The 22,072-nt window shown below is 38.9% G+C and overlaps 1 protein-coding gene across 1 annotated transcript in view; it reads right to left on the reverse strand.

The window, feature by feature from the left end:
- LOC139688366 (cytochrome P450 4C1-like) overlaps positions 1–12,087 on the reverse strand; it is a 32,757-nt gene extending 20,670 nt beyond the window's left edge. The window contains exons 1-2 of the mRNA XM_071585900.1: positions 11,887–12,087; positions 515–624 (exon numbers count right to left, since the gene is read on the reverse strand). Coding sequence (XP_071442001.1) covers positions 515–624; positions 11,887–12,079 — 303 coding nt within the window. The 5' untranslated portion in view covers positions 12,080–12,087. The remainder of the gene's footprint in view (positions 1–514; positions 625–11,886) is intronic.
- Positions 12,088–22,072: the final 9,985 nt, after the last annotated feature.

A 22,072-nucleotide genomic window follows, 5' to 3' on the forward strand; every position in this document is an offset into this window, starting at 1 on the left:
CTCCTTTAACCCTCATCTTCCTTTATATCACATCCCATCCCCAGTGATCACCTGCTATCTTGGGCGTACTCAAGCCATATTGCTTTGCGTACTTTAAAAAAAAGTAAAACTGTCAAAATTTGAAAAATGGTCCAGCAGGCTCCCATTGAGTGGATTCTCGAGTAAGTGACCAAGTCTTATGAGTTATTGTTCCTTCTTGAGCCCTACTTCATCTCTCCACACACTATCATTGATGGTCATTAACAATGGCCCATATCCCTCCCATATACTCCCATACCCTCCCATTTACTCCCATATACTCCCTTTGAACATATGGCTGAGATTCAGAAGGTGACTATGGTTGTTTGTGAAAAAATCTTAAGGAAGCCCATTAACACACACAGTAACATTTGGAAATTGCCATTTTTGAAGTAGTACGAAGGATAAAATACATTAGATGAGGAATAGTTTAGTTTGATTATTTGTTGTTGAGAGATTTTTAATCTGAAAAGTTGTATTTATTGCTTATACTTACCTCTGCATATTTCCACGAAGAAATATGAACACTGCCCATGAATGGACCAATCCAAATACGGAATAAAGCTCCTTTCTCCTTCACTAACCCAGCAATTATCTCCAAAAATTCTGAAATAAAGGGCATTATATATATAAATTAACAATTCAAGGGCGAAAACAAATGCATCCTTTGATTTCGCGTTGGATTACTTTTGAATTTTTTATGCTTAACCCGAATAAGCAAATAGGAATTCGGGGAGCAGCGGGATCTAATCGGGAGTGGATAGTGTGCCAACATGCCATGGATTTTCAGTGGGTGAATTTACGGTGAGTTTAGGAATTGCTGGAAACATCCCAACACTTTTTTGACAATGCTACAGGCAATGACCCCTTTGAAAATAATTAAATACAATTCCATCAGTTCACTACATGTTCTCGCTTCGCATATCCAAAAAAATATAGCAGTCTAAAATCCAGCCCCAGAGATAAGGACATATAAAATGAACACACATTAAGTAACCACGGTGTGCCGCCGATTACTCGGTAACTTTATCTGAAACGCCCTCTGGCCTTTCTTCTTTAGCTAGTCATTCTATCATTATCTCCGTAAGCGTCGGCTTGCTTGCTCCTCATATTTACCCGGATTATGGGTCAATGGTAACTTGGCGGGCAATCGTCACCGGAATTCAGTCAGAATAACATATCGAATATAAAAGCTTGCCCGTTCTGTAGTGTCGCCTCTTCTCGATCAATGGGACGACGAATAACATCCGCCTATGTCCGTTCTTGCCGATATGTTCGAGGAACGTGGTCTGAATCTCGTTCGAAATATTGGCGTTCTGTTGCTACGCTACGGCTAGCCCCTTTCGGACGAGGCGAGAGCATGTTGGGATAACAATGGGCGCACGTGAGCAAGGCGCAAAATGAAAATAAATCCATCCATCCGTCGGATATAATGAGATTTTATTTAAGTTTGATATACAAATAAATGGATTGAACTTAAAGAAATAAAAATGTATTTACGAATAACTTGATGACAAAGAGTACTTTTACGTCGTATTATTAGGTTAGTTGAACACTCAATACTCCCAGAAGTATCGGTGTTATCAGTATAACAGGCACACATGTATATTAGATGTTCGCGATTTATTTCTCGCATTGGCAGCTTTCAGTCCTCTATGCTTCGGCTTCGTTTTTGGTCGAAGGAAAACTGTCAGGAAATTGGTATTTTTCAGTGTTTGTTAGTAAGAAAAACATTGGGTAAGTTCAAACGTTTCTATGAAATTCAGCTTTCCTGATCCATCACAGGAGAATCTATTTATTAATCGATGCTCTGACCCATTACTTATCTTTGGATTTGATTTTGGGAGTCCCTAAAATATTTAAGCCCGAAAGACGAGAAAAACGACCGGTACTCACTTTACTGCGTGAAATTATAACCTAAGAGTTTAAAAAATTATTGCAAAATGATTAATCAGTTTTGCCATAAGACAAACTCAAGACGAAAATAGCAAGTTATATGCACATGGATTAGGAGAATTTATTTGATAACTATGAAATTTACAAATTTGCAATTTGTGCGTTTAGAATAGAATTTTTTACAATGCACATTTTACGTATCATGTATAGGCTCAATGCATTTAGAACCCATTATCAAATTTAATGAAGTCATAACATTTTGAATATAATATTATTAGTATTTGATCATATTCGTCTGTGGCTGTCATTCATTTTCCCCTGTGAACATTGCAAATTAAATAAACACACCAATAAATAAAGAATGCTCAAAATTTGAAATCAGAGAACTACTCAATAAGCATATGAAGAATGTTGGACAGCTGGTGTATTGGAATATTAAAAACTGATCGCTAACTTCATTTTAAGAACGTAGCTGTAATTGAAAACGAAAATTAATGATTTGGGACGAGTTCAGACAAAAGAAGGAAGCCACATTTTCTTCTGAATCGCCTTGAAATTTGTTGAGCATAGTCTGCTCTAAAGCATAATTAAAACAATTAACAAGCACAAGACAAGTGAAGGGAGGGAAATTTATATTGGTTGGTTTAAGATCGAGAAGAATTAAAAATATTTGGAGCCCCATAGGCCGAATTGAAACCACAGGAACTTGTCCTCTCGTATATAATCACATCAAATGCACGAGCAGAGCTATCCTAATCGCTAGAAAATGGAAGTATTGATTGGCGAGGAAAAAATGTAAAAACAGATATAAATGTGTAATCGGCGATGAGATAAGCAATCAAATATAACTGGAACCACTCTCAATAATTTTCGGAATAAAAGTAATTTATTGAAATTAAAAGTAACTAGCATGGTAAGTAATCGTACAATTAAATGGAAAGCAATTGATTTTTAAAAAATAGTTAATAATCGTAGGAAGAAATAATTTGGGCACAATATTCATAACATGCGATTTCATGCAATTTTATGCAAATGGGACGAATAAGGTGAGGAATGAGATAAATTCATACAATTGTGGTCCGAAGGTACGTTATTGCATGAAATAGTATCTGAATGATAAGATGTCCTTTGTTATTACATCTTGGCATAAAAATTAAATGTACACGCGTAATCGACAGGTGGTATGAAATAGACGGTTTCTTTTTGATTGCTTGACCTTATTTGCATAATTATATCGCAATATGAATAAGACTTGCCATTGCTTAAGGGGTGCACCCTCAGAGATAATAATCATTGGCAAATTGAAGAAGTAACGCTGGAAAAACAAATAGCATGAAACATAATTGCTATCGGTAGTAGAATTACTTCTGGTCAATTCATCCCATAAAACTGCAGGAACTAAAGTAATGCCTCGTTGTCATTTTTAGGATGCTAAAGTTACCATGGATTTGTCAACAATGAGTAAAAAGAGAAATGTATTATTTCGTTGGTTAGGCCTCATTTAGAATATGCTGCAAGTATATGGGATCCTCACTAAGTTGGATTGATTGCCGAATTGGATCGCGTACAGTGCCGATGCCCATAGTTGAAATCTCAAGTAATACAATTTAACGTTTGCTGAAGATTATCAAGCCTGATAAATCCTCCGGGCCCGATGAAATGCCGGATAGTAAATTTGAGGATCTAGCTTCGGAAATTGTGCCGTTTCTAAAAATAATATTTAAGAAGTTGCTGGTAGATCACAAGGTTCCCAGATATTGAAAAACGGCCAACGTAACACCAATATTTAAAAACGGAGACAAGGAGGAACCGAGCAATTTACAGATCTAATTCCCTCACAGCTTTATCAGATGATCTTAATACTATGCAACGGTGGTGCGACACTTGGAAATTAGAATTAAACTTAAAAAAGTACGTAGTGATGAATTCTTGGAAAAAAGAGCAATTTCGTGCCGATCGTCCACTGCATCGGGAACACCGAAACTGATTTTTTAGACTCAATTAAATACCTAGGCGTTACCCTAGCACACGGTCTCTCCTGGGTGAAACACATACGGGGATTATTTGGACAAGTTAACAAAAAATTAGGATTTATAGGAAGACTTCTTGGTAAATGTGATGAAAAGGCCATAGAGAATTGTTATCTGTCGTTGGTTAGACCTCGTTTAGAATATGCTGCTAGGATCGCGTACAGTGTTGAGGAGCTATATTTATAAAACGTTGTAACAATAAACTTAATAGCGTATCAAAAATATTAGAAGAGTTAGGCTGGAAATCTCTCACGGAGTGAAGGTTAAATTACAGATTAAATCTCTTGCATAAATTGGAAGGACGTCTCTGTAGGAGTGATGCTGAAAATGTATCATTACCCCCATCGTACTACGGTAGAAGAGATCATGTCAATCAAATTAGAGAGTTTAAGTGTAGAACAAATTTAAGATGCCATTTTTTCCACGAACGATAGGGGATCAGAATAACATTGTCTGACCCCGGTAGGGTCATATTCGGATAAAAATTAACCTTGTTTTCAAAACCAAGCCAAACAAAAAAATCACCCCCTACTACACACCCTAGAGGTGACTTGCAGGGTACTACAATATCTATATCAAATAAATATCTACCTATATCAATATCACTGTGAGCAGTGGTGTAAAGTGCGATGGATTGTGTTTGTTAAGTCGTGAGCGAGGTGTGATGATATCAAAGCTGTCAGCGCACCTAAAGATTAACACATTTTGATCCATATTGGGGAAGATCATGTGGACCGATATTAAGTTTTTATCGGCGTTTACTCTCGTTTAAGAATAGAGCATGGTGAAAATACTGAGGAAACCAATCTTAAGTCCGATTCCTCATGACGATCGCTTGTAAGCCGCGAGTCTCTTATCATTTGAACTTTGAACCCTTCCGGTTCTTAAGTACTGATTAAAGCAATGTGCCTAGTCACTCTTATTTATGATCGTTTCCCTTCCTTGAGTGGTGCTATGTTTCGTCGCCTGTTTGGATGGCGGACCTCAACCGATCCAATGACCCTATAGTGCTCATCCGCCCTATCATGTGTGCCTCTCATGCCTGCCATATTAATTTCTCTTGGGACTTGACTGATTACTCTAAAGACAAGAACAGTTCGTTACAATATTACCTATAAAGTTAGTCTTCATCCATATTCATATAGGAGATAACCAACGATATTCGTTCCTTCTTTTAATGAAAAACAAAGGTGCGCTCTATTTATATTCCGCATGCCCTCTTGTCCACTGGCTGCGTCTATTTCTCGATTCATCAGTATTTGCTTGGTGGTTGAAGCACTCAATTTTCTCTCGTACATCCTTTCTTTTTTTGCTCTCATATGCTTTATTCAGGGGACGTCCGGGAGTAGAGCGTAGTATTACTGACCGGAAGGCCCGGGTTCGATTCCCGGGCACGTCTCTATGGACACCCTTCACCCTTAGCTGTCATTTTTCGCGAACCATAACTCTCTGGGAAACCATAACCGGCACAGGAACTTGCCCCCCTACCCTGATGTGTGAATTTTGAACCCCGTCGGGCTTAGTACTGGGTTAACTCTACAATCAACTACTCAACAGACCTTGGGGTTGATAATGTGATTATGGTATTGCTTATTCTATAATGGCTCATTGCTTAAAAAAAAACTGATGCTAATCCTTAAGCTTCACAAAATGATTTTTAAACTTCGAAGGCGTCAACACTCAAAAAAATGGATTATTAGAATGAAATGGAAACGTTTTATGCGAAATATTAAAGGAATCAACATTGCGGCAAAAAGGACCGCCAGCTTCCAGTCCATGGCCTGGCCCTTCAAGGTTGAAGGCTCGCGACCACCGAGGGCGACTCCAGCACGCCTCACCGCAAGCGAAAGCTTAAGAGACACCTTGGGATAACTGCTCTAATCCCTTGCGGTGGGTTTCCTGCATTTACTTCGTATCTGGCATTATATAACGACGGCGCAATTCACTATTTATCAGGAACGCACCTGACCCCGTTCCTGCGACCTCACCTACTACTTCAAATGGTTTTCATATGCCCTCTCTTTGGAATTGTGTTACGTCCTGCTTAATCTGAGTCAAGAATATTTTCTTGTTCACAGGGATGAGTTTAATCGCTAAAATAATACACTACCGAGTGCAGCAACGTAGCATTATGAAATAATATGCCCACATTACAGGGACTCGCGATGATGTTGCTAGTTGTTTCGGGAATATTTCAATGAAAATCGGATTCATTCCAATTTTTTATGGCAAACATTCATTACAACTAAGCAATCTTTTCTCTCCCGAGTACCGGAACTTATTACAGTGCCTGTGTCTACAGGCTCTGTATTAGGTATTACTTGTACTACTGACAGGTAGGAGTGGCTTTGGACTGTACAAAAACAATTCAATGACTGAAGGTTGAATATGTGTGCTTAAGTTTCGTAATTAAGTGACGCGGGAAGAAATGGCTGGAAGCCGTCCGGCTAATGACCATAGGGTCGAGGTACCCCTTTATCTGAGGGTGTACTTATGGTGAGGGACTCGGCGGCACAGGCGGCGACTAAATCGTAACCGAGTGCCCTGAGGGCGTCAAGGGCAGACTCATCGCCATGCTTCCGACGACTGTCGCTCCCTCAGTTTCACGCACGAGCATTGGAGACGTTTGGACGACGCTCTAAGGTGCACAAGAAGTCGTCGAGCCAATTGAGAACTAATCAACTCGCGCATCATGCAACTGTGGACTTACAAAGCTATTTTATATTGATCGAAAATTTTTTCATCTCAACTGCAGCTTCGTTTGCTTTCTCCAAAGCGATAGAAATCTTAAGATAACGCGTGTCTGTTGATTCCTTTGGGACATGGTGGCCGCCTCACATCGCCTCCGGGCTTCTCTAAGGTCTTATCAGGTCTAATGCTCGTTACGCTCCCTCCGAGAAACTCTAGAGCAAATAGCTGTTAGATGCCCTTGCTGTACGAGCCCAAGAGTGTTTATCTCAAATAGACTGCCGACTACTCGGCAGCTGTGCTAATGCAGATCTCACCCAATGCGATTCCTGCCCTATTGAAGTGTTGAACATTGAATTAAACCGTTTGCGGATCTCCCTTTCTGTTCGCGAGATTAAGAGAGACTCGGGAAATTCGACTTGCATTTCTCATTTCATAGCCATTTTCTCCATCAGTGTGTTTAATTCTTAAAAAATGAGTTCACGTAAAAGCCAGGACGAAGGACGAAATACAAAGTAACACACTTTAAATGTAGCGAATGGAAAAACAAATTACAAGCACGTATTTATTTCATAAGACTTTTTTTAGAAACTAAAATCACACATGTATCTTAATATTTACGCGAAGTACGCAGTGTAATCGTGATGGTGATTTTATCACACTGGGCATCCCAAGGATAGACATTGATTGCATAACTACATGTGCTCATGGAGGAGTTGCGTCTCTAGACTTAGCGTTCCAACGGCAAATATCTGATAAACGCATGGAAGAAAAACAAATAATGCAAATACGAGTGTAATTTGCCATGTCATTGAGGGCTCTTCATGCTGCTCAATTACTTGAACTCAAGGTGTCGTTAAATAGTGTATTATTCTGGATAGCCGATGGCACTGCTTTTATGATCTGAATATATGGCTATATTCACATGGCCTTTCCCCCATTTTCAATGTCTTTTTATCGAGCAGCGGATGGTTTTATTAAATGAATCCTCTGCAATCTAAGCTGTGAATGAGAATTCGAAAAATGGAAGTCATTCATTACCAAGTTGATTGAAGGAAGGGTTTACGTTTAAAATTTCTCAAGAATTACCGGGAGGTTAGGGTATCAAACTCTGCTTTCTCGTCATAAATATCTTTCCAGACGAAATAACTTATTGCTTTATTTTTCATTTGGTTTAATTTTTTCCCGCGAATATTTTATTTTTAATGTCGAAAAGCTAAGCAATATTTTAATTTTCGTCAAAAAGTTATTGCCCCAACTGAAAAACTTAATTCAGAATTTTTTTTCAAAATTTGGTTATTTTTACGGAGCTCAATTCTGCAGGGATTCCTTGAATTCACAGTTACCAAGGTTTGAGAAGGTCACCAACCAAAGAATTTAGCTTGGTTTTCTACGGAATGATTTAATAAAACTAGTAATTAAAAAGAGAGCTAAATTTACGTCGTGACAAAACAAGACGAGCTGAATTAAAATGTTCATCTTACGTATGGATATTTTGGCATTTATTGTCACCCTAACTGAAATATTGAATAATTAGATACATTTTATACTAAAATTGTTTAAAGACAAAACATTTAAATATATTTTGGCTTAACCTCTCCACAAAATTTCCATGAAATTTCGTGGAATTATTTTTTTAGGACCTAATATTATACAGGTGACTTTCCTTGGTCGATGCGATGGATGAAAAAATTGTAATTCGATATTAAAACATGCCAGCACACTTTCTCAAGCCAATGTATTGACATTAATTCTCATTAAAACGATAGAGATATAATATATTCAAGACATGGGTGTAGATAGATCGATTTACAATGCATCCATATTGTTAGAATGTCAGTTAAAACAATTACTAAAATACTTACAAGTACCAACGTAAGTTATTGAAGAGCTGCATTCATAATCTTCTAAAGGATTACAAAATCAAATTACTCGTTATCAGTCGTCTATACGAAAACTTTGGTCGCACAAAAATATCACAATGGCTTTTTTTTCTCAATACGCTTATCACTCAGAAGATTAGTTTAAAATAAAAGATATATATGTATATATATATAAATAAAATACCGATTTGTTATCGATTTTTGGCGAACATATAATATTATATATATACACATGTGTGTGTGTGTATGTATAATATATAATATATAATATATAATATATATATATATATATATATATATATATATATATATATATATATATATATATATATATATATAACGATTATACGGAAACACTCACACGAGCAGTATAATATTGGGACGGCACAATATAACACAAATAAAATAGTAACACTTAAAAAGGACACCCACACAGTAAATTGTTTAAGCTTTCGGCCTTCTCAGAGGCCTTCTTCAAGTAAGAGTTGAAGTCGAAAGCTTAAACAATTTAAGAAGGTGTTTAAGCTTTCGGCCTTCTCAGAGGCCTTCTTCAAGTAAGAGTTGAAGTCGAAAGCTTAAACAATTTACCGTGTGAGTGTCCTTTTAAGTGTTACTATTTTATTTGTGTTCTATTGTGCCGTCCCAATATTATATAAATTTATAATATTATATACATATAATATATTATATATAATATATATAATATATTATATATATATATAATATATTATATATATGTATATATATATATATATATATATATATATATATATATATATATATATATATATATATATATATATATATATATATATATATATATATTATATTATATATAATAAAAATATTCGCCAAAAATGTATAAAAATCGGTTATGTTCCATCACACAGCGAGAAAAGTTTGGTCTTGTCGTCAAAAAATGTTACGTACCACAATTACAGAAGCGTTTTATTATCTTAGAGGTGATCGATTTATTTGCGTGCGCGGAATACTAAGCTGGCACATTCGGCATCTCTCACCACCCAATGGCTTGGAAATATTAATTTGACATTGGAAGCAAATAAGTGTATTATTGATAATTGAAATAACAAAAGACCAGAGGTGATGAGTGCGCAGTACCGTGATTGTTTTCAAGAGCTAAAGAGTTCATATTCCTTTAAAAAAGCAATTGCTCGGCTAATGACATCTGGTTTATGGCATCCCTGGATGCTTAGCCTAGCGCACACCGCCCGGTATTTCTCGCATACAGTCGGCAGGTGTCTGACGGTCAAAGGGAAGTCGCAACCTTCACAGAGAGGTGGAGTGTTATTTTCATTGAAGACGAAAAATGAGTCCGAGCACAGTGCCTTATATTCCAATCGCTTGTGGTGACCTCTTCCCTCCGTTACCAGAAATAGGACCACGCTTAAGTCATGGATTTCGTGGTACGAAGCTTGTTCCCGGAATATTAACGCAAGGGTAAATTGACTAATTTACAGTGGCACGATATGAAACAGATGGCGGAAAAATCAATCGCTTGGGGCGGAATTTCATGGCGTCAGATATTTATGAGTGGGAAAGGCATATAACACAAGCGCCAAAATACTCAAGCATCCCTCGATAAAAGTGCACGAGGGCGTCTCTCCCTTAATTGCTGTGGGTGAATGAACTACCAACGTTATTTATAAATGAAATGTAGTCCGCGCGAAGAGCCAAAGCATTAACAAGAGATGTTCTCCACCAGTTCTCATGGAATGGTTTTCGGAAGGTATCCCACGAACGTTGGTGAAACAGAAAGATGCGCTCCGGGTATTTCAAGAAAAGATTCGAATATTCACTCTAATTTGAGGGACTTTTATCTCCCTAAGGAAAACAAAACTTATGGAATAGAAACAAATATTGATTTAAGTAGCTCATATTCGATAAATGTACATTGCTAAAAATAATTAAGGTAGTAACAATAATAAATATAACAAATATTAAAAAGTAGTGTGAAAAAGACAATGTTTAAAAAAATTAAGATGATGGTTCCTTTAGCATAGATTAGCCTCCGATATGAACTGATATATTTTAAGAGCGAACATAATTGACTTCGTTTATCAATAATGTTGCCGGTTCGAATTGTATTTATCATCTCTTCATATCAAGGAAGACAAAGGAGTAGAAATAGGCATTCGTCATATTTATAAATCTCTCTAAGTTCGGCGAACAGTTGTTTGATTTTCATTTGTCGTAATTGGGAATTTCATTAAATTATATACAAGTTTTCTACTCAAACAGCCAAACATTTTCCGAACACCACCAAAACTTTCATCGGGTCTGTGAATTGAGCAAACCTCAGAAATTCCCTCGGAGCTGCAATATTAGCTTTGATTGGCTTTGTAGGGAAAGACTGGTTTCAAACCAGGATGAATAAAATAAAAAGTCTTTAATTCGAAGATATCTTGATTTGCACGGAAAAGAGGCTTGCATTATTTGAATGGTCGAATGTCAATGAAATGAAACATCCGGGGTGCATTACGGGACATCTGAACTAAAGGAAAATAAAAACTGTAATATGACATAATGCGAGCATTGAAATAAGAAATCGAACTCTTACGTTTAGCACGGAAGAAAAATTTTTATGTGACCCGAGGGGCGTCTGAAGTCGGTTTAATGACCTGCATCATTAAGAAAACTATTTTACTCCATATCCACCCATCGTAATGCTATGAAAATAATTGTGTTCTTAACCTTAAGAAATAATTTCAATTAGTACCTAAGGGGCTTAGCCATACTTATATGCATATGTCTATAAGGTTACATGACATCAAGGAGAGAGGTTCTAGCATCAGGATCTCTATGCTTTACCATTGCCTTGGTGATTGAGTGACAGACTCATATCCTAAATACAAGTGATCGTGACGGCATTCGCCCACTCCCCATTTCAAGATTGCCCAGGCCTGCAGGAGCAGTGTACGTATGACATTGTTCCGATGACCACACACCAAAAAATATCGAACTCCGCATATTTCATGCATTATTATGATACGAAATGCGCTAATTAATGAATGACGACTTAGTAGTCAAGTGAACAGAACGTTCAACTGCTGCCCTGGGGTCGAAATCTGATTTTTGGACGCCCTCAACGTCACTCAAGCTGAGTAATTCTCTGAACATCGGGTTTTGCTGGGAAATCGCAGTCGGCACAGTGAAAGTAATTGTCTTCTCTCCACGGTGCACTGATGTGCGTATTTCAACGTCGTCTAGGGCTTGGTACGAAGTGAGCGCCACCCTCACCTATCGAAATGAAGGGCGTGATCACATTACTGTAGTTTTCACGAACATCTCCCAGAGAACCGCGGCCAGACCCCGCACACTACAGGTGAACATGAGAGATCGACCATACGTACTGTTCTGAGGGTTGGAGACGAGTTCGTAGCAGTCACCGATGATCGGGATGCTTTTGCGACCGGGGATCTTGGCCATGAGGCTGTTGAATCGAGATCGCCGCGAGTACCATGACTGGAGGCGGGGCACGAAGAGGACCCACGCGACCACGAAGAGCAGGAGGGAAAGGAGCACTTCGGTGGGAGACACATCCATCTCGCCTCGTCCCGATGAACAACTGTGGGGATTGATGGGAGTTGAGAGGATAGAAGGAGCGGGCGGAGGGGACGTGGTCACCGGCGGTGGGGGGGGGGGAGAGGGAGAGGGTGGGGGAAGGGCGACGCAAAACCTTCTTCGCCATTCGAGAAAGATAAAAGACTGCAGCTAATGCGCGATTGAACAGTACGGTGGAACGCTATTTGACCAGATTTAATCTTCCCTATGCGCGACAGTTGTCATGACATGGCTTCAATATTGCCCATTCAAAATTTTTCCCAAATATAGCAACGGTTGTACCCCTATCGAAGTTTTGGTTTGAATTCGCCCCATTTGGAAATTATCAAGCGAATTATGAGGAAATGCCTAGAGAGAACGACGTATTTTTTGTTCGCATTTGACTTTTCTTTTGCATTTTCATTCATTTTCTCCTTCGATTTTTAACTAATCTCCATGGCTTGTAAAATTTTCTGGCTCTCCGATATCGGTTATTGTGAAACCAGTTGAACCCGTTGTGTGTAACCAGTACAATGACAATCAGGATTAATTTGTGGACGTTCTTGATATCCATCCATTAACACTCACGGACACTTCGGTCTAAAGAAACGCCTTGGGCCGCATTCAAACAAATTCTTGGAAAAATACAAAATTCTTTTTTAATAGGGACAGTTCGCTGACGTCCAGTTCAGCACCTCAAACTCCACCTCCGATCTGAGGCAATGGGATTACTTGTGCAATGGTTTCCGCAGCGATCACTGACCGTATGAAGACATTTGACACAAATTTAGGTCAAATGAACAATAGTAAAAATTATGGAATTAAACGAGAATCACATTAACTGGTTGATTACATGAAAACATAACGAAGTAGAAACATTTATCAGGAACATTTCGCACGCTTAAAGTCACCAAGTAAGCTACGTTTTTTATTCATCACGGAGTGAAATATATTTGCACCATAACAAATTATGGATATGATGAAGCTATCCCGGGCTCAAGAGATTGGACCGACCCAGAAATTTTGTCGTCCTCATACATAGAGCGAATGACCTAGGCACCAATCATACCTCCGACACTTTGGAGCTAACCTATTGTACGAGAAGACAAAGAACCAGCTAAAATAACGGATAAATGTCCATATTTTGCGATTTAAGTTACGTGATTTGAAAACATTTTTACGATTTATTATATCTAAATTATACAGGCCAAAATATTCTCTATAAAATACTCTCAAGTTGGTGTACACGCAAAATAAAATGTGCAATAATATTTATTCTTGGAAAATTAATTTATTTTACTTAATTCTATGCTTTCAAACAACCGAGCACTGCCGTCTGTATTCAAGATGTATGGAATATGCGTCTTCTTCCAGTCGTAGTTCATTCCATATTATTTTATTATGTAATGGCAGCAGCATTATTATATGCCAGTCCATATTTTCAAAGGCTTTCTTCTGAGCCGAAAATGCAATAAATTTTGATTGCGGATTGTGTGTCCTCTTTTCTAAGATTATGCTTACGACAGCAATAACTTCTCTTGTTTCTTTACTTTAGCCAAATCTGAATTGGTCCTAAAAAAATGTTTTCCCGCTTTTTTTCAACATAATTAGATATAAAATTCTTTTCATAATATTCGATACTTTGGTCCTCTGACTAATAGTTCGAGAATTTTCACAACTTTTTGCCCTTTTATTTTTTTGGTACGAAAGCTTTCTTCTTCAGAGTCCAAGGGTATTTCTCCCTTCCCAAGACCATCGGCATTTTTATTCTCACATAAATGTCACACGTTCGGTTGTGGGGTTACGTAAAAGTCTTATTTCAAGACTTTTTAATTAGTGTGAAGGGTCATACGTTCATCCCTGTTTACCCATAAATATCCATCATTGCAGCGTCAAATTCAGACCTAAGAATGTAGTTTCCTCATCCATCATCATCATTAACCGAGTCATCATCTTCTACCAGTTTTCTGGCACTTGTGTCTCTTCGGTCTTAACTTTTCTTCAAATAATGCTTTCATCTGTCCTATTTATCTTCAATAAGAATTTCATCGTTGATATCCCGAATGGAATGGGCCTTTGCTCTTTAACGATTTCATACGGCCCTGTAGGCTGCTTCAACTTTCCTCGGACAAGGATATGCTATACTTCTTCACACACAAGATCTTTATCCATTTGTAGTCGTAGTAGCATATTGGGGAGGCGACCGATAGCTGAGGTCATTTGTGCTATAGGGGATGAACAGGAAAGGATGAAGGGTGGAGAGAAACCCGGCGTCGGCATTAGCTTTCTCTTAACGAAAGGCGCAAAGGGGTCAGCAGCTCAACGTCCCATCCGACGGACGGCGTACTCACTCAAAGTGCTCTTCACAAAGCAGCTCAAGTAGGGATCGGGATACCACTGAAAAATATCTACTGCTGCCGGGATTCGAACACGGACCCTCTGGGTAGGAAGCCAATACGTTAGCCACTGCATTATCCCGATCCCCTTTATTCAATTGTATTCGACTCTTTTAGCCTTTCTGGTTATCCCATTTCTCAGATTTTTGTAAATGTTTGCACCAACTCTATCCTTATAATATGTTATGAGGGGAATTTCCTCTCTCTCTTCGACTAGGGTCAGTAGTGGGAATCTCTTCTCATATTTCTCTCGAACAGAGTTTATCCCAATTTTAATGCTTGGCTCTCAGCCCTCGATCGATCCAGTGTTGCTGATATTTTCCATTTCTTGTTGTAGTACTCCTTTAAATGCCATCCTCGAATCACTTTCCGTCAAACTTTCACATCGCGATTCGTTCTTTTCTGCTTTACTTAGCTTCTTGAATTTGAAATATCACTTCATTTGTACTGAATAGTGGACAACGTCAGTATCTCCCCGTGGTTAGGTTTTCCAGAACACTACTTGTTTCTCAATGTGAGGAGGTGTTGCCCAGGTGGGAGCTACTTATATACCCTAGCATTTTCCACTGGTATCTTCTTCGCACGTGGTTTTTGAACAATATATTTGCCACCAATAATTTGCACTGTTCGTATAACTTCAAATTCCTTTCCCCTCTTTTATTTCGTTTCACTCGTCCAAATGTCCTAACTGATTACCTTCTTGGTCTTCACCGATTACTCCATTCCAATATTTCTGGATAATTACATTTTATTATCCCTTTATATTCAGCCATGCCATCGAAATAATCTAAACATAACCCAGTTCAAAATTGCCCTTATTTGGGAAATTTCATTTCACTTATACTTATATACAGGGTTCGTCCGGAAAATAAGTGTACTGAGCTCAGGAAAAAAATTTATTACACTTTTACATATCTTAAGCTAATATTCCTCAAAATAGGACCCTTGTGAGTCGATACACTTGTTTCAGCGGCGTTCCCATTCCTGGAACGCTCCCGCGAAGGCATCATCGGGAACCTCTCGAAGACACGTCGTCACGGCCTCTTTGACGGCGTCCAAAGTCCCGTATCGCGTTCCTTTCAAACTCCTCTTTATCTTCGGGAACAGAAAGAAGTCCGGTGGTGCCAAGTCCGGGCTGTAGGGCGGGTGCGGCAGCGTTGCCACGCCGTGCTTGGCCAAGAAGTCCGACACGACAAGCGCGGTGTGAGACGGCGCATTGTCGTGATGCAGCCGCCAAATGTTTTTGATCGCTGGCCGGACGCGGGCGACTCGTTTTCGAAGCCTGTCGAGCACTTGGACGTAAAATGCAGCATTTACAGTTGGTCGTTCAGGTACAAATTCGTAGTGGACGACTCCCCTTTTGTCAAAAAAGACAATGAGCATCGCCTTGATCCGAGATTTGCTCATGCGAGCTTTCTTTTGACGGGGTGTTGATGGGGTGTGCCACTCCGCACTTTGTCTCTTCGACTCCGGGTCGTACTCAAAGATCCACGTCTCGTCACCCGAAACAACGTTCTCTAAAAAATGTGGATCATTTTTGCAGTGATCCGCAAGTTGTGTCGCGATTTCCAAACGATTGAGTCTTTGATCATCACTGAGCACTTTCGGCACCAACTTTGCACAAATTTTTCGCATCTGTAATTGCTCCCTAATAATCTCGTGCACTATTGTTTTTGGCACATTACACTGCTCTGCTATCATCCGAACACTAAGACGACGATCAGAGTTCAGTACATCGCGAACTTTTCGCACATTTTCGTCGGTGAGTGTCGTTGATGGGCGTCCAGGCCGTGGTTCGTCGTCGACCTCTTCTCTGCCCTCCACGAACATCTTGTGCCACCGAAAGGTCATGCTTCTGGGCATGGCTGACTCGCCGTAAGCCTGGTTAATCATACCGACAGTTTCGGTAGACGATTTCCCAAGCTTTACCGCAAATTTGATGGAATAACGCTGCTCTAAAAACTTCGGCATCGCGTTCCGTGACGTGGGTCGAGCGTGGAGGTTCGCGTTAACAGAGCTCCTCACTACACCACAGCTCAGAGCCGACTGCCTTTTTCAGCGTCGCTTGCCAACATACCCCCCTCCAATCGCAGCCCGTCAGAGCGGTGCTGGGCGCGCCTGGAGCGGCGGGAAAAAATCAGTACACTTATTTTCCGGACGAACCCTGTATATGCATATTCCCATTATCACTCACTCCACTTTTTAATTCTCTCACCTTCCTTTATCCCGGAGTGGTCTAACAGTCCAAGTCCCAGTGTTGACTGATGAATTTTCTCGGGTAGGTAGTCCCCGCCGGGATATCCGAGCAAGAGACTGCCGTCTCACGAGAATACGTATTTTAGTCGAGGGGGTTCCATCACATTTGTTGTTTCATTTTATCATATGCGTAAAAGAGGAGTTGGTTGGCTACTTGCTCGGTAAAGTTCGTGGCGGTATACCATTACCCTGCCACTTCGACGTGCTATTCAAATAATTGTTACCACGTCTGCAGTGATAGCCGAGTTGTTTCACCGACCACTTAAATCTTCAACTTTCATTCATATGAAAGAGGACTTCTTCCACCTCCTTCGGGCAATTGGGGGCTAAATTGTATGGCGGCAACCATTTGCCAAATCGCGGCGGCTTCATAGGATATCGCAGAGTTGTAGAGCAATCTTACCCTAGAATGGTCTCCAAAGCCTTCCTCCAATTATTCCCCACAACTACTTATTCAAAGAGTAAATTCGCTAGAGATCCAAACCGCAATCCGGTGTCCGCGCTCGATGGCTTAGCTCAGCCACGAGCAAGTTACTCCATGAACACAAAAGACAGATCATACGTGTTCACTCAGGAAATTAGATCAACGCACCGAGATCACCTTCCTGACTGAAATTATCTAAAGTAAAAACAAAAGAACCATCTATATTGGCGTTGTCAAGCCGGAACTACAGTTTACGTAACTCGGTCAAAAGTCAGGTGAGATCAGTTTTAATAGTTTTCAAATTTTCAGTTACATTTCTACCAACTTAGTGAAATAAAATGAAAACCTTTAAATGAGATCGACTAAGTACTGATTGAGAGAACATTTAGATTAATATTAGCATCGATTCTTCCTATTTATAGCTCAAAATCGCAAAATGAATCGAATGAATCTCCCAAATCGGAGATGAAATTTTCTTATTGTACGGGTTATCCATATCCGCAAATTGATTATTCCTCGATTTCGAAGAGCATAGAATATTTGCTTGTTCAAAGAGATTTGGGAAAATAATTTTGAGGGTTTAGGATCTTTTTATAATTAGCAGTCTTAAGTTGAGTAAAAACATATTTCTTCTCAGGAATTTTTTTTCCAAAATTCCGCTTGAATGCTTCAAATGTTAAGTACAAGACGGTAGACATGAATTTGGTTTAGCGTTTCAGAAAAATACTTGGTCCATCATACTGAAAAGTGTAGGAGAAATTTTCGCGAATAAGGAATATTTCTTTTGGAAAAATAAGGATGTGTTTGCATCACTAAATCATTATCAGGCATCAACGGGTAGTACTCCGATACGGGCACTCTTTTTGCTGATAAAATTGGTCAGCAATGGGAGGTTAATGACTTTCCATAATGGATTAAATTGTTACTATAGGTATGGACACAACTGCCAAATGAATATTTTGTTTCTCCTAACGAAACACGACCCAATATTCTATTCTAGAATAAGCCCCCCTTTAATTCTGCATATTTACATCCTCCCTTCAATTCGTTAAGCAACCCTATCCTATTTCTACCCCTTCCTCTTTTGCCCCTCAATCACAATCTTCGATATCCCACTGCCAATACATATGGTTTGCATCTATGGTTCTTGTCTCCTTATAATTTCTCCCAGCAATCCCCTGTCCTCCCCCACCATACCTAGCACCTCATCGTTTGTTTTCCTTTCTGTCCACTTTACCTTCTCCGTCCTTCTCCTTACCCACCTTTCGAAAGCCACTAGTCTTCGCCTGTCATCCTGCTTCAATGACCACGTTCCATGTCAAATATTTAACAAGCCTTTCCTTAACATCCTTACTTAACGCCCCTGTCATCAATTCCCTCCTCCTTGTTGAAGCTTTGCCTAACGCAATTCGTATCCTCATGTCCCTACTACTTTTACTATTTTGTTCCAAAAAACTTCTGATGTAAACGGTTACACCTGCTCTAGTTTTTTCCCTCCTATCTTAACCTTTAATGCAGCCTTCCTCTTTATGGGAAATCGCATAAACTTTGTTTTATTTTGAATTATTCTAATCTCATATCTATGGCACTGAATTTCCAATTCATTCTGCAATGCTTACAACCCCTTGACTGACTGACAAACTAAAGCCGGTCATCATCGAACCTAACTGATTTTATGAAATCCCCGCCGACTTTCATTCCTATTTCCAGTTCTTCCTACAGATCTTAAATCGTTTCCTCCACGTACAGGTTGAACAGCAACGGTGATAATGGGCAACCCTGCCTCACACCTCTTCCTAACACTGCCCATCCGGACTCTCCGTTACCCACTCGCACCTGAGCAGTCTGAGACATGTACAGGTTGCGGATTAGCCTCCTGTCCCTCCAATCTATTCCTATTTTCAGCATTATACTCATTAGTGTTGCCGAATTCATTCTATCAAAAGCCTTTCCGAGATCTACCAAACAGGCAGACATATCCTGATTGTATTCTAAATTCCTCTCCATTAGTGATAGCATGGCTGTATTGGCATCACGCGTGCCTCCTCCTTCCTCAACTCAAACTGAGATTCCCCTCTCCCCTAAGATTTTCCCAGCTCTCCATCCTTTTTTTGATGATCCTGAGAACCACTTTAGCTGCGATAGAAATCAAGCTCATTGTTCGATAGTCCTCAATGATATAGCCTTTGTATGGAATACATTTCATTTGAATGATTTTTAATTTTAAAGTGAACCGGCAATAAAGGTGAAATGTATTTCTTTATCGAAATTATCTCTTCATATCTGTTTTTTTTTGCCATTTTGAGATGTCTTAATACCCTAAGGTAGGTTTTTACCAGGGGTGCCATACTTGAAACTGGTTTTCCGAGAGATGTCAATTTTGAAAAGCTCATTAAATATTAAGCGTCGCAAACAATAATGAATTATTGTCTCTACAAAGTCTTCCAATTTCTGAAAATTGATCACGAGTGAATATACCAAAAATCACCTAAATATGACGCAACGGAAGGTGCGTCATATTTAGGTGATTTTTACGTTTAATACGTTTATAATACGTTTATAATACGTTTAAAAATGCATAACTATCACGACCTAAATACTTTCTAAAACTAACGTCAAAATTAGAGCCACAACTTTTTTATGCCCCAATTTAAAGCAATTAAAGTGTCCTATCGACGGCAGCATGGCTATGAAGTTTAACATGATGTTTTACTTAGATGAAGTTCAAAGTTTCTGTTTTGAGGCATTGATGGATGGAAAGTTTTTATTCAAATCGACAATTAAATGAAATTAATACCTACACCTAAAATGTCGTAGTTGACGTAGCGTCAACTGCGACAACTAATGGCTCGAAAACAACCTTTTATAATAAACTTCTTTTAGGACTAACGTACTGGTTTCCCACCCTGAGGGTCCGGGTTTGAATCCCGGCGGCGGCAGATATTTTTCAGCAGTACCCCTATCCCTACTTGAGGTGCTTTGCGGAGAACACTTTAAATGAGTACGCTGTCCGTCGGAGGGAACGCTAAACTCCTGTCCCCTTTGGCGCCTTTCTTTAGAAAATAGGCTAATGCCGACGCCGGGTTTCTCTCCACCCTTCAATCTTTCCTGTTCATCTCTCTTGTCGCAAATGACCTCACCTGTCGGTCGACTCCCATAAAAAACTACTACCACTGTCTTTTAGGAACGTCTCAGGTTAAGAAAGGTGGAAACCGAAAACCTACATCAATATATATCGGAAAAAGAAAATAAAATATTATTTACGCGAATGAAGAATCATCGGCTCATTCCATTCTTTCTTTAAGATCTCCTTCACTTCCATTTTAGACATTTCTTTTCCTACTGATGATCTAATCCTTGCTAATCCTTGAATTTATTTATTGTTTTGACAAAACATTTTCGCAATCTCTCCCAAATTTTTGGAACATTTTCATCATCATCTCTTTGAAGTGAATATTTTATTAAATACCCCCAATCCTTTTTTGACGCAATTTATAGCAAATTTAATCATAAAATTATTTTATAAGTCAGATTTCTTATAACATTACTCAGGTTGCGGCGATATTTTGTGAACGAATTAGATTCATGGTTAGAGCTGCTTGAAAAAATAGTTTTGCTGTACGACATAATGGGAAAATGCCCCGAGGTTTTTCTACGAAACATTGTTTGCGAGCATTAAGGTCACTTTGTGGAATGTATGCGCTCATCTTTGTAGCCATTGTCTAAAGCCCTCTCCTAAATCTCTTGCCAAAAGCTCTTGCCCAAAGCCCTTACACAAAACCCTTTGAAGTCGCGTGCTTGCGCTTCGAATTTGCAATCGATACATACACAACCTGATGAACCTCTGAGGCTTGCCAGTGTGTGTTGTCCAAGAAGAGGCCTTATATTGCATAATTTTGGCCAAAAATTACCAGTCAGACAGCCAAGAGTTTACATTTGTTATTTAGTGCTTTATGTGAGAACAATATGAGAATGCACAATGAAATTAGATTCACTAGAAGCTGGATAAAATGTTAAACTTACATCATGTAGCCATAAGGGTACAGCAGGCTTGAAGCTATCCAAAATGAGGTATCTAACTAATAATCGGATCGTTTGAGCCAGCTTTACTCCATTTGATTTTAAAGCGATTGATATCGCAGGATTTAATAACATGCTACCTTATGGATTTAGTTACATTCACGTAATTTCACACGGAGTTTTCTTCGTGAAGCGAAAATTACTACATACGTGTTAACAGCTATAAATCTGCTGAAATGGAACAACAGATTAAGCATTCGTCTACAAGGGTTGCGTATTTATCGACTTATATGTTGATTAGGAAACGAAGAGAAATCGGAATATTTTTTTGTGCTTTAGACAAGCCAACAACTCCATGTCCAACCGTTCTCTAACATTTTATCAATTTTATTCTATTAAGTATATCTTATCACGATTTCAATAGTTTTATCGTCAGCTTCGTTAGAGCAAACATTTCATATCGCTATTTGGTTTGGAAATACGTAGATTATTAGGAAAGAATATGTTAAATTATAGTTTAAGGGATGAGAATTGGAATAACCTGGTTCTAAATGAAATTCCATATCAATAATCTTTTTGAGATTTATTGTCGTTAATAATAAATAAAAAGTGACACCACCGATAAAAGGAATATTTTTAGGCGTGATATCGTGGAATAGCGTCATGATGGTAAAATTATAAATAAGTTAGGCTACGATAAAAAGAATAAAATGATGACTTATTTTAAAAGTGTAGACAGATATCTAATAAGTTTTTCATTTTGACACAATAGTGTTGCATGCGCATACAACCTGAGCCGAGTGTATACTGCTTTATATTGAATATTGCAATGCACGTCTCGCCAACTGCGGCTGAATTCATACTCACGCAAATGTCGCTAGCAATTAATTCAATTAAAGG

This window comes from Hetaerina americana, unplaced genomic scaffold, assembly GCF_022747635.1.
Source record: "Hetaerina americana unplaced genomic scaffold, ioHetAmer1.1.p SCAF_2, whole genome shotgun sequence".
Taxonomy (NCBI): domain Eukaryota; kingdom Metazoa; phylum Arthropoda; class Insecta; order Odonata; family Calopterygidae; genus Hetaerina; species Hetaerina americana.